At 29.1% G+C, this 18,149-nt stretch overlaps 1 protein-coding gene across 4 annotated transcripts in view; it reads right to left on the reverse strand.

The window, feature by feature from the left end:
- The window catches only part of LOC100879898 (long-chain fatty acid transport protein 4), a 76,686-nt gene that overhangs the window by 26,646 nt on the left and 31,891 nt on the right, over positions 1-18,149 (reverse strand). For all 4 annotated transcript variants that reach the window (XM_076530572.1, XM_076530577.1, XM_076530584.1 and 1 more), the window contains exons 3-4: positions 6,680-6,830; positions 1,701-1,938 (exon numbers count right to left, since the gene is read on the reverse strand). In XM_076530572.1, the coding sequence (XP_076386687.1) occupies positions 1,701-1,938; positions 6,680-6,830 (389 nt within the window). The remainder of the gene's footprint in view (positions 1-1,700; positions 1,939-6,679; positions 6,831-18,149) is intronic.

The raw sequence follows: 18,149 nt of genomic DNA on the forward strand, positions 1-18,149 counted from the left end.
ATCCGTCATGGAGATGTGGCAGAATTTTGTGTCATGACGACTACATCCGTCATGCGTAAAATTTTGTTACAATTTTGATATTTAAATTGAAATTTTGGCGAAAACTAAAATTATATTTGTAAATTTGAAAACTATATTTGTAAATTGTAATATGTTTAAAATGTTTAGAAGTCAACACGAAATGAAATAAACAAATAAAAAGTGTAAATGATTTAAGATGGATTCATAAATTCTTAAGAGCTAACTCGTCATCGCTTGATTATCGCGACACACACTGGTGGGCGCTTTAAAAAAAGATCGCCATAGTTAGCTGGTTAAAGTTGTTCTCGAAATATAAAAGGTGGGATCGGACTTTAGAGATACCTTGCATAACAGGTACAAATTTTAAAGATTTGCTACCAAACACAGTGGTTGTCCCATGTCGTTTAATTCTCGCAACTATGATTTAATTTTCAGTAATTTAAACCTCTAAACACAATAGAAGATAAATGTTGGACGTTATATTCTCTTGTAAAATAATGGAAAGTACGGTATTATTATCAATGATAATATAGTTTTACCCTAAACTTGTTAATGAAACTATACTTTAATTTGCACTAAAAATTGTACTAATTACGGTTACGCTAGTTGCATAAATCGTATTGGAAATTATGTTAATTCAGCTCATTAATATTGATATATTCAGAAATAGCATCATTAAACGCTTGTTAGCTGACCTTCTTTCATTCTTAACTATGATACATATTCGTATTGATATGCATCATGAATGTTTTATATGTTATATTTTATATTAGGTTACATTGCATTTCTTATTCATCGTTTTGTTTATTTAAATTTTAACTTGTGTCTTATCTGTTCTATATGATTGTAAAACTATAAATGATAAATCTTTTTCCCTACATTATACATGTATCATTACATAAAGGAGCTGAACCAGTATATAAATAAGGTAAAATAAGAATAACTGGTGAAGACTTACAGAAATTTTTAGCCTAACATCATTTCTCGCTGCAAATACTGATAGATTTCATTGGTAGTTTCAAATTACGAATATTAACGATATTGAATCATAGCACAGAATTATCGGTACATTTAATGAAAATGCTAAATTATCATTTGCAGTTAGCATTTTAATATTTAATTCAAATTAAATATACACTTATTCAGTGATCAGAGAAATAAAAATTTCTTAATCTAACATTTTAAAACAATATTTTCATTTTTATGAGTTTATTACATATAAAGTCCTCAAAATATATAAGTATCATCATTTTATTCCTGAATATTCCGACTTCCTAAGAAAAAAAATAAAAACGAGATTCTATATATCTTCTGCCTTTTTCTCTATTTGTTTGAACTTTAATTTCCTTTCTCTCTTTAATATAAAAAAAATCTGTAATAGATACGTACTTAAAAAAGAATCAAAATGGGGTCGAAACATCACTGAGAATAATAAATGGTAAGTTCTTACGACTGTGTTTGATTTCGACCAAAACACATTGATTCTTTCCAGATCTTCTCAAGTAAAGCTAAAAGCCAAAACACATTGATTCCGTTTCCATATCTTCTCAATTAAAGCTAAAAACAATTCCACTTCTAAACAAAAGGAAAGGGAGCAAAGATTTTTCATTTTATTTTCAATTATTCGCGATACTTTGCTCTCTTATCCTTTCTGAACATTTATTAAGTGTCATATTTACCAGACGAGTAGTCTTCCACATAAATGATGCTCCTCACTTTGGCGATACGAAGGCAATGAATCAAAGATTGCTGCCGTAAATTCGTGTTAATTAGAGCAGTGACAACGCCGAGTTTACCAAGACCAAGCCAAATAGCGACGTATTCCGGTCTGTTCGGCATCATTAACGCCACAGCATCTCCTTTTACGTAATTCGCTTTTTGAAACACCCAGGCTATTTGGTTGCTGTATTTGTTAATCTGCAAGTTGTAATTTTTACCCATTATTTTTTGATATATTCCTTATCTATGAACAGAAACATGACCCGTACTGTTCTTTCAATCGGCTTGTAATAATTTCCATTCGTTCATAAATCAGACACTAGCATGAAACTTGATAAATTTTGTACATAGCATTATTCTTGATAAATTTTGTACGTGCTTTTGAAACATATTTCGATGTTCAATGATAACATGAATTTTTGTTTAGTATGTATACGTAAATCGCATTTTTTACTTTCAGAATCGTGAAAGTTTGTAAAAATACTCTTGATTTTTTCTAACTTAAAAGTTTTTGATTTTGAAAATATTAAAAAAATAATTGAAAAATAGTTTCATACTTATGCAAGACAAAAAATTTTTGAATTTTTGAAGATGGAGTTCGAAAGAAAATATAAACATCTATTATTTAATAATTACTAAATTATATGTTTATGTACGATATACATATATAATAATTATTATAATTCATGTACAATAATTATCATTAATTATTGTATACAGGGTGTTTCAGTAATCATAGTATAAGCAGGAATAACATTATTCTATATAAGAAATAAATCGAAAATATTAAATTAAATATTTTATATGAGATATTTGTTTTTGAGAAAAATCAATTAAAAAGTTCTTCATATTACTTATGAGAAGATCTGATTATTAGTTACGTTAATTTAACAATTATTGAGTGTTATAAATCAACTGGAAAACTAAAGTACATTATCAGTGATAATTCTACCACGTTATCTTTAATACATTACTAAGGTATATCGAAATGAATTTAGACGGAAATAAAACAAGTATGCACATAAATAAAAATATTATAAATGATATTAATTAATAATACATTTCAACATTAACATTTACTCATATATTCTTTTTAGAAATCAACATTTACTAAATTAAACTGAATTCTACATTTTCGATTTATTGTTTTACAAAGAATCGAAAGTTTTTTGGTTATGCTATGATGTTATATAATCAGTTATACGTATGCATAAATATATCAATTTATATATAAATAATTCATATATCTATATATGTATGTATACATACAATAAGCTTTTATGGTGTATACAAATATAAAATATTTTAGTAAATTATTTTTTATAGATATACATACATAAACATTTTGAAAATTTGCGTTTATTTATTAATAAATACTTTTAAAAATAATTATTTCACGAATATAAAAGAACCGTAACGATTTTTGCTATTAGAAAATTTCAAACAAATGGAAGTTACTGTCTGCCGAATTGCATATAACAGTAAAATGAATTAAAATAAATTAAGAAAGATTAATATCTAATACAAAGATTGATTACTATTTGATTAAAATTGTAATCATTTTACACTCTGATTGTCCATATTTAAGTAACATCACCTTGATAAGATCCTATCACTCTTTTATCAAAGTATTTTTCATATTTACATAATTCCATGTGTTCTGAAATATAACTAACATATAAATAAACGACCTAAACACAAGTTAATCCGTGATACTTTTTATTTGTTCCATTAGAAAGTTGGCAAACTCAATTTATTAAAAATACTTTTACCACTAGCACTGCCAAATTCAATGTGCACTTAATTTCAAATTAAAAATAGGTAATCAATCAACCATAAACGAATGTATACAGCCATTCTTTATTTCAACAAAGAACCATAAAGATTTCGACAAAAACTCTGTACCAAAATTTTGTAATTAAAAACATTAAACCTTATATCAATCATTTTACCGGTTGGTAGTTCTAGTGTTAATAGATAACGCGATTATAAATTATTTATTTGTCCAATTTTTCGTGCTGTTTGTTTACATATACAATAGACTCCCATTACAGTCCCTGATCATCGAATTAGGACCACGTACAAAAATTTCACTTTTATGGCTACATTATGTCATATATGAAAAATTGTCTTAGGTCATGCAAAATTATTAATAAATACGTTGATAACGATATGTACATAGCAGTTTGTTGCTATCTTGATAATAAATTGTGTGGGTGGTAAACGATTAAAAGCCGTGCAAGCGTTTATGTTAGGCGGGAGTATCAATAGTGCGTCAGATGAAATTTGAATGCCATAGAAGATGTCTACACACTCAAAAGACTAGTTTACAACTCTCTAACCACATTATCTGAGTTGATAAGAATTACAGATATTTGGGAAAATAATGAAGATCTAAAGCATATGATGAATGTATACGGAGCATGATGGAAACTAGTTGTGACCAAAGCAAAGGGTGGAAATACAAGATATTAACGCGTGTTGATAATATCATGTATAGTAATAGTGTATCATGTTTGTTAAAGACTTATCGTAGATTATTTAGTTTATTTAGTTTTTAAGTGAAAATTGTATAAGTATGGGTTATGTGTGAGTGAATGTAAAATAATGGTTATTCGTTGTGCGAAATATTGCGAATTGCGAATATTATGTTGTAAAGCGAATGTAGCGTTAAGTTTATTTTGTATCGAAAAGCGAAGTAAGAGCGAGCGAGATAGCATTAATAAACTTCTTAGAAATGATGCCTAGCTGGCGATCTCCTTGCATGCACAGGGGTGCTTCGGCAAACCTGAGGCCGTTCAGGCCAACGGCTAGGGGAGGTACTGTATGTATCGCCCTGAGGTTGGTAGTCCCACAGTACGAGATGTCGAAAATCTCCGGTAATAAGTGGACGGAGAACCGCTTGGCGGTTCTCCGGGACCTTTAGGCTGGTCTAGGAGGAAAGCCGCTATGGTAGATAAGGGTAGAATTCCAGGAAAGGCTCAAACGCGTCAGCGAACATTGCTCGAGCGAGGCCCGAATATTCATTATAAATTTGTCTGTTGAACAAGTAAGACCTATTTCGCTCGCGCTTACACGAAACATTGTATTTTGCGAATTGATTATAATTTACTGGTTTTGTTCGTCTATTACGGGTAATATTTTTACGTTCTACAAATCCTGTAACTGTCATCAATAATTTTCATCTAAGAATTTGTACAATTTGTATTTTAAATTATTTATATAAAATTATTAACCAATCCCGATTTTGCTTTCGTTTATTCAATGTTAGTTTATCAATTAACAATGTTAGTAGCTAATAAAGTATATCATTACAATGTGAACAGCCCTTTTAATTTTACGGAAAACGTGAAAAATGCTGAAAATTTGTAGCGTTCCTAATTCGATGGCCAGGATCGGTATATTGCCACGGTGGAACTATAAAATTCTTGAAAGTGACAGTATAATCAAAGCCGCCTCAATGTAGAACATAACTGTTGAAACCATGCCATCAGTAGTGTGACGAGCAAATTTTTCGATACGCCTACGTTCAAACAAGTTTACAATGACAACATGATTCTTATTTAAAGTGTTTACTGGCATCTGAAAATCGTGGGAGGATTTCGCTTTGTGCATTCATCAATAAGGAAAACAAGCACTTGCTTTGAAGATTTCAGAACACTAAAGCCATTCAGAAATGTTATTTAACTGTTTACGTTCTCGGTACAATTTATTGTTGCACTAAATTTGCAATGTATTGTAGATTATTCAATAAGCAAAACAAACATTTGTTTGGAAGCTTTCTCAACTTCAAAATTATTCAAAAATTGTATTTTATGGATTATTGCACTAATTTTCATTGCAACTACAGTGCTATCAAGTCCAGAATAAATTATGTTATTTGTGAACAATCTTGATTTTATAGCGAAGAAACATACTTTTGATAATTTTAAATATTACTAATTTAAGTTTAATTGAAAACTGAATAACTCCTGTTAAAAACATCTTTATTATATAAGTTTTGTTAAAATTATCATTTTGTTAGGTTATCGAAATTGCGTGAGAAATCGTGCATTAAAATGAACATCTATATAAAGCAAAGTTAAAACATTTCAGGTGCTTCGGGCCCCTAGAAAACGTAATTCGGCATTGGAGGTCTTAAATTTGAGAATTTGAAGGTTTATTAGTTCGAGAATTTAAAAGCATTTAAATCTAAAAATATTTTAATATTTATACTTCTGAAGTTCTGTATTTGATGTTTAAAGGTTTCTGAATTTCTAAATTTAAGTTTTGGATAACCGTCAAGTCTCAGAATTTGAGAATTTGAAAACTTATCAATGTGAAGATTCTTAAAACTTTGAATTTTGAAATTGGTAAATGTCTGTTTCTGTATTTCTGAAGTTCTGAAGTTCTGAAAATGAGAATTTCTGAATCTCTAATTTTGAACACTAGAAAAATTGTAACATTTCAACGCTTCCTTCCGAATGTAATGGTTTAATAATTTCTAAATTTCTAAATTTCAAAATATAGTAATCAAAAGATTCATTTTAGAACTTTATGTTTAAAATATGCTTAATATACTATATTTCTCAACAGGTAATATAACAAGAGTATACGGTATTTCATGAAAGTTCAATTGTATATTTTTATAAATAAATGTATTTTCTGAATTTCTGCTAATCAATTATGTATTAACATGATTTTTTATTTATCGTTACACTATTCATTAATTTCTCGATTATAATAAATATTTGTAATTAAACAAGAATTCTAAAACTATCAAGAACCTACCACAATGTATTATAGATATAAAGAATTCATAAAAAGCATGAGTTCAAACAGCTAAAAAATGAAACTATTTGCTAATAAAATTATAGTCGTAAATGTTATAGTAAGACAATCAAACTGTTAATTTTTGAATAAATTAATCATTGTCAGTTCTGTTCATTTTTATACTTACGTCACTGTATGTCCAAACGCGGTCCTCAAAAAAGAAGCAGGGTTTATTGGGGTAGAGGTCTACCCGTTTCTTGAAAGTCTGCGGAACAGTCACATTATTCCGACGACACCTTTTCACTTCCATTTCTGCAGTAACGGCACGATACAGAAATCTATAAAATAATAATTATACAAATTAGAAATCATTTTGACATGTTAGAATTTTTATAAATCGCGTACTTCCTATTTATTTAAGATGGCCGAAAAGTTGTATCGTTTTTCTCGGTAGATATTTATTCAATTTATTTGTCAACACATTCATCAGCAAATGCTGAGGATATTTAGATAGAAGAATGTTAGGATATCTTCTTAGGATATCTTCACTTATTAAAACCTTCAATCATAGAAGATGATTCGAGCAATATTTCATTTTGATAAAAGTAAGAACATTGTTTAAACTCGAAAAATGTAGTTAAGTTGCACTAAATAATTGCAAGAATCAGTATGGGTTTGCGAAATTTTGGGTTGATAATAATCATTTTTCTTATACATTGAAAAAGCAACTAGTATTATGTACAATGAAATTTTAGTTAGATATGTAAGTTTGTAATAATGACAAAACTTTTTGGCCAGCCTAATATTCCAAATTTTAAATAATAACTTCCTATGTATTTTATTTTTTTAATACGTTGACTGCCACCTTAAAATCATAGAAAATCAAGTTGTTAATTTTTTGTTCAATTAATACTTAACATTTCTAATTAACCACTGGATTGGTCTTTGTATATTTAACAAAAAGTATTTAAACGTAATTTTTAAAAAAAGCAGATATTTTGCAGTACTGTTTGCGCAGTCTAATTTACTATTAACAGAGTTTGTTTAAAAAAAAATGTTAAGACATTAAGAATAATATGTGTTCCAACCATAAATTTAAGGGCCATTTTATTTCCAATTAGCCCCAAATATGAATAATTCCAAAATACGTGTGTCATATTTTTTTTCGAAAATAACGTATTGTGTAAGTTCTATCAAATTTGCAATTATTTGATGATATATGACAAATAGAAAAAATAATTTCCCAATAACTTTCTATAATGGTATTCTATCGTATTAATACATATAATAGATTCATTCTAAAATGTGTACACAAAGAATTAAACAGGGTTTTATATCTAATATAATTTATACGTACTAATGTTTACATTATAATGAATTGTGGTGTAACAGCTGCAGAGTAAATATGTATTTTCACAATTTTATACAATGCACAACCATTTGGTTTTCATTAAATTTTTGTACCAAAATGAAATAATTCATGATCACATGAGCTCAACATAATCTTGAACTGAAAAATATATCGTTGAAATTTAACTGTAGAAACGATTACTATGTTCACTAAAACAAGAAAAAAAGTTGCAAATTATTTGCACGCTCACAAAATTTTCTTAGCTACGGTACTTTTACTACCGTCATCCTGAAATAATTATGGCGTGCAGATTTAGGTTAAACTTTACTTTGGGATACATAAAATTGTAGACTCTTTTTCTGCTGTTTAATAATATTTATTGTCTAGAATACAAAAATGCAATTTTTAATGTTAGGAATCCAACAGTTAAAAAATTATATGTTTGTAAAGTTGAGCATTTTTAATTTATTCGACATATGAGTGTGACGTCACATTGATTTCTATCTATAATTTTATTGAACTACTTTTATGAGCGTTAAAAACATTCTATGATGTCGTTTAAAAAAAAACTAACATTTGTACACAACTAGTGATTGGACAAAGATGTTTCACTATTTTAATGGCATTCTCTATTTAACCGACTAACGGAGCAAGGGTAACAACCAATATGGCGTCGCAGTAACCAACCAAATACGCCATAAGCGCTCAAATTGCGCATAACTTCTTAACCGTTGGATTCCTAACAGTAAATCTTGCATTTTTGTATTCTAGGCGTAAAAAACTATTACGAGTCAAGTCTGGTAATCGAAAACTCTAAACATTATTTTTTGGGGGATTTTTAAGATCTTTATCAGTCCTTGTTTATCTTACATTGTTTTGGTCAGGAGAAAAAGGACAGTAGATATTCAGTTTTCAAAAATATGGAAAATAAGACTTCGTACTTCACGGATTTTTAAGCTAATAAGCAATGTTTCGTCATTTTTTTTTTAGAAATATTATTTAGACTCTACTTAAGAGTCGAATAAAGCCGGATTATGCAATTTCGTTATAAAAACTTAAAAAATGTTTCTATATGCTTTCCTGCGTTATAAAGTTTTTACTCTATGAAGCACGAAGACGTGTGTTTTCATTCAAATTTTGTCTTTAAACTCAAGGGCGCTAAAGCGAAGCCATTTAACCCCTTGGCTACTGTGGGCGCCTATAGGCGCTTAGAAATTTTGTGTTTGTATTACTGAGAGCACCTATAGGCGCCCACTTTTATACCAACAGAGTTTTTTCCTAGCGATTAAAAAGTTTTTATAAAAAAGAGTTATGACGGCGTGTTATAACATTTGTCATTTGTATTATCCTTTGTACATAAAGGAAGGATAAAAAACTGTATAGAAAGGCTTTAGCTTTGCTTTTTATAAATAAGAATATCTGACTTTTTATTATAATAAATAAGACCATAATCACATTTCTCAGAAAAAATCACCGTAGCGAAAGGGTTAAAATTTGTTTTCAAACTCCAGGGCTCTGCTATAGAAACAATGCAAATAATTTTCGGTTCATAATATAAGGGCAAATGGATCTCGGGACATTTTTGCTGTTAATGCGCATATCAGTACATATGCGTGAATATGACTTTTCTGTTGAAAATACTTCGAGTTGCCGATAATATGAATGAATGAAAACTTCGAGTGCAAAATGTTAAAAACCAAACATCTATTGCCCTTATCTCTCCTGTTCAATTCGCCATTAAATAAATACAGACCGTCAGAAATCCTAAAAATCTCCAAACAATAATGCTCGGAATATTCGATCACCAGATTTAACCCTTAAATAATTTTGCTTTTTATTCTTATTATTAAAAGAAAAGTCAAAAATGTTATGTTGTCCGAAAGTAAAGCTTAGTCTAGATTTATTTTTTAATTCTGCAGATAACACGCTAAAAATTCTATGAGCCAACAACTAAGTTGTATTAAAGACCTTCATTAAATGAATGTTCGCCCGCACCCTTTATTGAAATTAAATTCAGAATCATTCAGAATAGGATCTATGTCAATCTTCAATGAGGTTATGATAAGTTTGATAAGTTTTGGAAGAGAAATACAGGAAAAAGGCCAAACTCCTTTTTTGTATTTTGTTTAAATTTTGAATACACCTATATTCTAATCGGTGGGATCGTTGTTACATTAATTAAATAATTTATGATATTATTTATATTAAATAATGTTGTTACGTTAATTTTTGAGAAATCATTATCTAAGGTACTGCTCATTATATCACACCGAATAATTTCGACCGCTATATTCTCTTTCTTTAAATTAATATAACTTCATCTACATTAATCAACATTTAAGCTGAAATTCAATAAAGTTTTAATGATATTTAGCCCGGTGAATAATGAGACTCCTGTTAATGCTGATAAAGTAACATTAAATTTCAAATTGCGTTTGTTTCAAACGACATCTTACGATTTAACATTATATAATCATTGCGCTAATCTTGGATGTGACTGTTTCCCACATTTCCATAATTAATTATAATTGTTCATGACGACTACTTTCCTTTGGTAGCGTAAATGATATTGCGAATCATCGAGATCGAACAGTTTGCATGTAAGTACGAACTCTAATATGCATATGAAATAAGATAATGACACAAGTTTATTAGGAGAGTAGTTCGTTTTCATACCGTATACTTAAAAAACTTTACTTTTTTTTTAAATACATAATTTAAGTTTAGCTCATTTTAATTATATATCATAAAGTAAACGTTTGACAGATATGTCAACAAATATGTCCTGAAATAAAAATAGTCGTCCTCATATAGACCATATACTCTGCTAATTGAATTAAAATTGTTATAGAATCTTTATTTCAGGTTTTACACAATTTTATTATAATAACGCAATTGTATTTAATATGTGTTTTATACAATATGTTTCTTTCATACTGCGTCTTGACTCGCATTGGCTCGAAAATGTGTGTCTTCCCGGTCCGTGATGTATAAACAAAAGAATAACGATTATGTTAATTCGCGACATATGATGAGATATCGCGATACTCCAACATATATGTTGAAAGGGGAGATTCAAAGTGCGCGCGCAAATTATACATACGTATACTCCTGTCGGGCCCTCATTCAACCAGCACGTTCGTTAACACTTCTGTTATCCTCCGTGTGCGAAGTTACGAGTTACACGTGCAACTCACTTAAATATTAATATGTTCAATATACATATATACATAGTTCTCTTAAGACTTCTTGTATCATTTATTTCTCGCCCACATTCCCAACTCAACAATGTATTTTCATTTAGATCATAATTGTTTTTGTCATTATTTTGCACTTTCCTTTTAACGTACTGTTACGGATGTGTTTCGATTATTATTCAATTTTGGTTATTCATCTCACAAGAAGAATAAACTAAATTTCTGTCTATCATATTTACATAAATCAGATGATGTATACATACATATATACATATATACAATTATAATTTACCATATATACAATATAAATAGTTACAGGTAAATACTGCTATTACACACAATGTTACATTGGTAACATAACTTTTAATTAGAAATTACATCCCGATTAAGTCACAATTATAATTCAAGATTAAACTTAATTTTTACTTTCATAAGATTCAATTAAATTTTTATTTCAAACTGAAAGAAGTTTCAATTAACGATTGTATGTTACTTGATTAAATTTTGAATTTAAGTGAGTATATTAAGAAAAAATTGTGACTAAACTAAATATAAACGTCGAATGTATACTATTTATAATTCTGTCTTAACCAATGTGTAACATCCCTGGAAGAGATTTTTTACTTTTCATCACCAACATGGCAGTTCTGTGCTCAATTCAATTACCCACCAATAGTTTAGTTACCGACAATAATAAACTGTTACCGACGGTACATTATATATCAGTTATCCTGTGTATTTAGCTTTGGCAGTTCGGTAATCACGATTTTATAATTAGAGTCAATTGATTTGCTACCCTGTCAACTTATACTGTTCACCCTTTTCCTGTATCGTTGGGTCGTTCTAGTAGCTAGCTAACGCAAGCTCCCCAATTAAGCGATCTGGTTTTGGCTGTCAGTGTTCGTTTTGACAAATAGGGTCATGGACAATTAGTTGTCGAGTCAGATTAAAAGAGTAACTGTTCCAAGTAATTAATTCATTTAGATTCAAATAAATTTTGAACTTGAATTAGTAAAAGAATATTGTTCTGTCATTAGCGTAATCTCAGTAGTCGACTACACCGCGTTAGATATCAGATAAAATCATTAATCTGTCTAACTTTGCGAAAGCGTATTTAGGTACACTTAGAGAATCACACTTAGGTCGTGTTCCTCGCTGCGGTAGACTATCACGCGCTAATATTAATAATTCCGTAAAGAATACTCATTATATAAACTACAAACGTATCAATCAAGATAAACTTTGCAATTGCGATAGTGTTCGAAACCAAGAATCAAATCTTATAGAAAACCGAATTCAGTTAATTATATAAAAGCGAAGTTAGCTTCATCCGAAATCAGACTTAGGTACGATATAATATAAAGAATTAACTAACGAGAATCAGATTTAGTTAGATTCACAATTACCTATTACGTATTGTTTAATTTGCCAAGTTCTATTATTTCTATTATTAATATTATATAAAAATCTATTTAGTTTCTTTTGATAAAACCAGTATACTTTTCATATTTTGTTGTTATTTGTTACTTGTTATTTGTTAAATTCATCATCTTCGTTATTTTATTGAATAAACCTTATTGTTGAAAGATATTGACCTGTGGATTTCACTCCTTAACCGCACACCACACGAATCCCACAATCTTTACATTTAGTTATTTTCCAAAACGAGTCGTTCAGTTGGTAAAAGCCGCTCTTTACCTTACTAGCGCTAGTAACTATCTGAATCTAGGTTCCAGAGTCGTTACAAATGTTTCATCAAGGTCTACCTTGCTAACGAAGTTTGAAAGTCATTTCTTGTTTTGAACACATTCCAAATGGTCTTTTGTAAAAATGTTAATTAAACAAGGGAAACAATTGAAACAAAAAGTTGTGAAACTCTTAGAGATAATATTTTGTTGCTTAGAAATAATATTTATTCAATGATAATGTGCGGAAACAAATTAGTATGCTCGGAATTGTTCGACTAAAGGAAATTTTAAAAACGACAGGAAATACGTCTATACAATTGCAGCCAAATTAAACACATTGTACAGAACAATGAATATTTGCTTCGATTACGATAATTACTGAATCAAAAGGTATTCTCACGCTAGGTTTTGTGATAATTAGAACAAGTGGTCTGAACATGAGCTATCACTTACGTTTTAGATTATACTTTCAAAACTTTTAATTATTCTTAAAGTATAAGTATAAAATCGAAGAGTAGCAAATATAACTTGAACGAGTTTGAAATAGAGTTTGAAACAAATGTTTATTACTATCCTATAATATTATACGTGTAGTTTTATTTGTGCCCATAATAATTTTTTAACCACTTCGAATTAAGTAGTCATTCAACTATTCAACAATTCAGAGGAAATGGTCCAAGGTGTGTTACCATTTTCATGTTAGGTTAAATTGCCAAACCTAATTGTTAAAACATAACCGTATATTTAAAATATAACATGTCAATATCTAAAACACGTTTTTTATATTATGAAATTAAAGTACGCTGTACAAAAATAATGTATGTTACAAATGATGTATTTAAAGTAAAAGTAAAGATGGTTATTTTTAACAGTATAACATAAATATGAATTACTCCCAAAATAACCTAAGTAAATGAATAGTAAAAATGTATATTTTACGGTGAAGCATTTAAAAATATGTTAAAAATGCTGAAAAAAATAAATTTAAATATTAATAGTTAATTTACGACGATCAAAAATGTATGTCTCCTTCCGAACACGTGCACAGGCACTGCGTGTCTTGATGCAACGTAAACACGCTTGATTCAAAGCTCTCTTCATTCTAACACTTCCTTTTATCTCGTTGAATATACTTGAGAGTAATTCCGGATATCCCAAAATATACTAAAACGTGGTCTAAATACTAAATAACCCATGGAAATAGGTTTGTAAGACGTATTTGTACCATTAACTCAGGGCCGCCTAAAACGCTGGCAGTAATTACTACGCGATATTTTTCATTACATAACTTATGACCAAATAATTTTATAATGCCAGAAATATTAGGATCATAACAAACTAATTCATAGGTGAACAGATTATTGTAAAAGGAATAAAATAATGATGAAATAAGTGATATTACACATTCTACAGGATAACTAATCAATAATAATAATAAGTTACTATTTGTTTTCCTCAGCATCTTTTCTTCCTGAATCGTAGTTTTATATTATACTATTCTCACTAGAGTGGGGCCCGTAACATAACTCTATACATCAGTGAGCTCATATTTAGATTTTAGCCTAAATATCAAACCACCTCGGAGAGGTTGCTGGACAGATTTTGCACATCATATAGCTCTGAGAAGAGCCTTTTTTGTGTGTATTTGTGTGTATTTATGTGTGTGTATGTTTGAATTCTAATAATGCCTGTTTCCTCCGCGTTGTTGAATTACCCCTTGCAGCCGATTATTCATGTTAATGCAAGCCCTAATTTCTTACTGTGGAATGTCATTCCAAAATTGAGTTAAGACTTGCGACAAGTCTTACAGATTGGCAGGTTGTCTTGTTAAATTTCTGTAGGGTTCAAATCTGGACTTACTGTAGGATGTGGAAGCAATCGAATTGAATCGGGACTGCAAAATTCGAGAATGATTCTTAACGCGGCTTCTCGACGATAATTCATACTCACACACAAATACACACAAAAAAGGCTCTTGTCAGAGTCATATGATGTGCAAAATCTGTCCAGCAACCTCTCCGAGGTGCATATCGGGTAATGCTAATGTCGGCGGTATATGCCATAAATGCCATAAAGTGCTGTAACTTTGCGAAAAAAAATGGTAGCGGTTTTTCACATACTGGAAATTAAAGATAATGGTTTGTACTTTATGCTCCTGTTAACAGTATCATCAAAAAAAACGTGACAAGTTCATGTATTTCGTCAAACTTTATAATTTTCAATATAGCAAACATGACCTCACATTTACGGTGTTATTGTGGTAGAGATGCATTAAATCTAAAATCGAACTACAGGGTCATAAAGTAGAGATCTCAAGCTTTAATCTCAAAAAAGAGCATAATTTTATGATGATATTTCACGGAGTTATCATTAGTCAAATTTGGCCAATTTTTGCCTAAAATTTTTCTATGCCATATTTTTTTTTAGCAGTGTATAATAATTTATTAGACTTCCTTCTGATATACAATTTTATTTGTTCCCATACTCTGCAATAAATAATTATTTGTCTTAATAAAAGTGATCTTGCAAATGTATAACGATTCTTATGTATATTTATTTTATGCAGAGGAAATTTTTACGCTTTTTATTTCAAGATATATTAAAGAGTCTATTAAATACTTTTAAAATGCAATGAGAAACATCTCAGACTTTCACAGATTTTTTCCGGTTTCCCGACTGGCGTCACTGCTGCAAACACAAAGAGATATATCATAATAAACGAGATATTACTCACAGCAATCACGTGTACAAAGAACTCGCGAATAAAGAGCATAAAAGATGTTTACAGTATGCACCATTAAAATAATCGATTACTAATGACACTTTTTTAGTTCAATATCATAATTTTCAGTCTTTCAACGCTGTTTTATATTAATAAATTCAAATTTTTTTCAGACATTTTTTAATGCTGTTTTAATACGCAAATGAATTTAAACTGCTGTTACAAGTCTCATTAATTAGACGACGATAAATGATAATTTAAATATCGTTCAATAAAACTAGATGAATAATGCAACAGTTTATCTTTAAAAACTCATTGTTTATATGCTATAATGCGACCGAAGAAGTACAAGAAACATTTTAAACATTTGTAAGTTAAAAAGTAGTAAGATAAATTGTTATATCGACAGTGATATAAACAACATTGGAATTAATTCATATTAGGTTTACAGGACAGCGATTTACAATTTTTTAACTATTTTTTATATTTGTACTTTGTTAGTATAACAAGAACTTCAAGTATAATTTCTTCTTATACTCTTTTAATACCAATAAAGAGTAATAGTTTGTTTTTTATAAAACAATTCGTCAGTACTTACTTAAACTATAATGATTAAAAACCAAAATATTAAAATTTAGAATCAGTCATGAAACAATCTTTTAAGTAATAAGTGCAATGATATGTGCAAGCGTCTCCCATAAAAATACAAGGGGAGACAATTGCGAACAAAATTACAGGTCAATTTATTACAATTTTTATCACATTTTCAAATCATTGTAGAAGGAAGTAATAAATAAATACTACATGAATTATTACTATAAATGAAATATTTATTGATTTAGGTTCTCAACATTGCTCTTAAAATTATAATCATTGCTTTTAATTTTTTAGTTAAAACATCAAAATTTCCTATAGATCTAAAATGATTTGTTATAGGTAAGTGTTCTATATAGCAAATCAATTTTTAGTCTGTATTAATAAATTCGTAGATAACGTAATATTTTTCAAGAAAGATATATTCCTATAAACAGTTCCAATTTCAGTAGCTAATCATACCGAACTCCATTATACAATTTGGTAATATAATTACTAGTAACAAAAATATTCATAATAGGAAACTTAATAAAAGGACAGGAACTTTTCAAAAACAACAGTACATTAGCATACTCCTGCATATATTAACATGTCGAAATGTATTTGAAATAATATTGTAACATAATTTATAATATTATTGTAATTATATGTGTGTTTAACAATGAACATGAATGGACTGTAATTTTGGACACAATTATTTTACTTTATATAGCAAAGTACGTATGGTGAAGGAAATTCTGTCTTTCTAATTGCTTTATTATGCTCAATTAATAATCATAATAGTTTCGATTATTATCGGTATTAGTTAGTTAAATACTGTTTAGGTTAGATTAATTTAAATAGCGACAACAGTTATTTATTCAAAAATTTATTATTTAACTAAAATCAACAACTATTGATTAGTGAAGCGAATAGATTAATCGTGATTTTTGAGGCCACAATTTAAAAATTCTCCTAGTGTCATATTGCCCGCAAATATATATCAGTGCAATAATAATGTCTCTCTTATACCACTTAAGAAAAGTACCATCGAACAATATCAACGGTGCCATGGACAGACAAGACTGATCGATGGAAAACTACATATTGTTAACCCTTTGCCTCTCAGTAGCGAATCGTAACGACGATTCACAATCCAAATGCAATGAATGCAAGGATCACGTGTTACATACATATTTATGTCTTTGAATATTGAAATTTTCTCTATAACAAAAATATAAAATATCTGAATTCAGAAAAAAAGCGATCATAGTTCATACTAAATAAAAAATAAGATTTTTGCATCATACTATCAAACGATTATATCATAGAGGGAACATCCGATTTAGTACAGACTTATTTAGAAAAAGCGATCAATATCGTATTTTTGTAACGAAGTACTCAACGAATGGTTATTTAAAGAACATTTAATATTCTAAAACACATTTAGAAACTTATTATAAGAGAGAGCTTTCAGTTCGCGTATTATTCGTAGCAAAGTTCGTAAAGGGCAGTGAATTATTATACTTGAAGAGATTTCTTTTTAAAACCGAGCAAAATTCTATTTACTTAGTTTAACAATGTTATTGGCTCTTGTTTTATTAATAGACTGCAATCCATGACAAACCTGTAAGGAATGTGTTAATATATTCATCTCATTCCTAGAATAAAAAGCGGTCGTGGATATACATGTGTTTTTAATATTTCGTTCCTACTCTCTACTAGCGGATGGAAGAAAACCTTAACTCTAATTTAGACAACGTTATGCTTGGTAGGCGCTGGATTTTCATTTAGCATTATCAATAAAAGAAAACGACGTGAAAAAATACTAAATACACCTATTCCCAATTTACACGGCACTTTACACGATTTCACTTTCATACAGTTTTTAAAACAAGGAATTTAAGCTTAAATGTTAAACTAGTACTCTGTCATGGATCTATTACCAACACAGTCTTTAGAATTTTTCTAATTAAAATAAGAGCAAACACAATTTAATTCAAACTGTATTTGATGATCAATTGACAATAGTTTCGATTTGTACAGTTTTCTGAAGAACATATCTTCAGCATAAATCGAAGGATAAGTATGATGTTCAATGGATCAATTTTCATTTATAAATACAT

This window comes from Megachile rotundata, chromosome 1, assembly GCF_050947335.1.
Source record: "Megachile rotundata isolate GNS110a chromosome 1, iyMegRotu1, whole genome shotgun sequence".
Taxonomy (NCBI): Eukaryota; Metazoa; Arthropoda; class Insecta; order Hymenoptera; family Megachilidae; genus Megachile; species Megachile rotundata.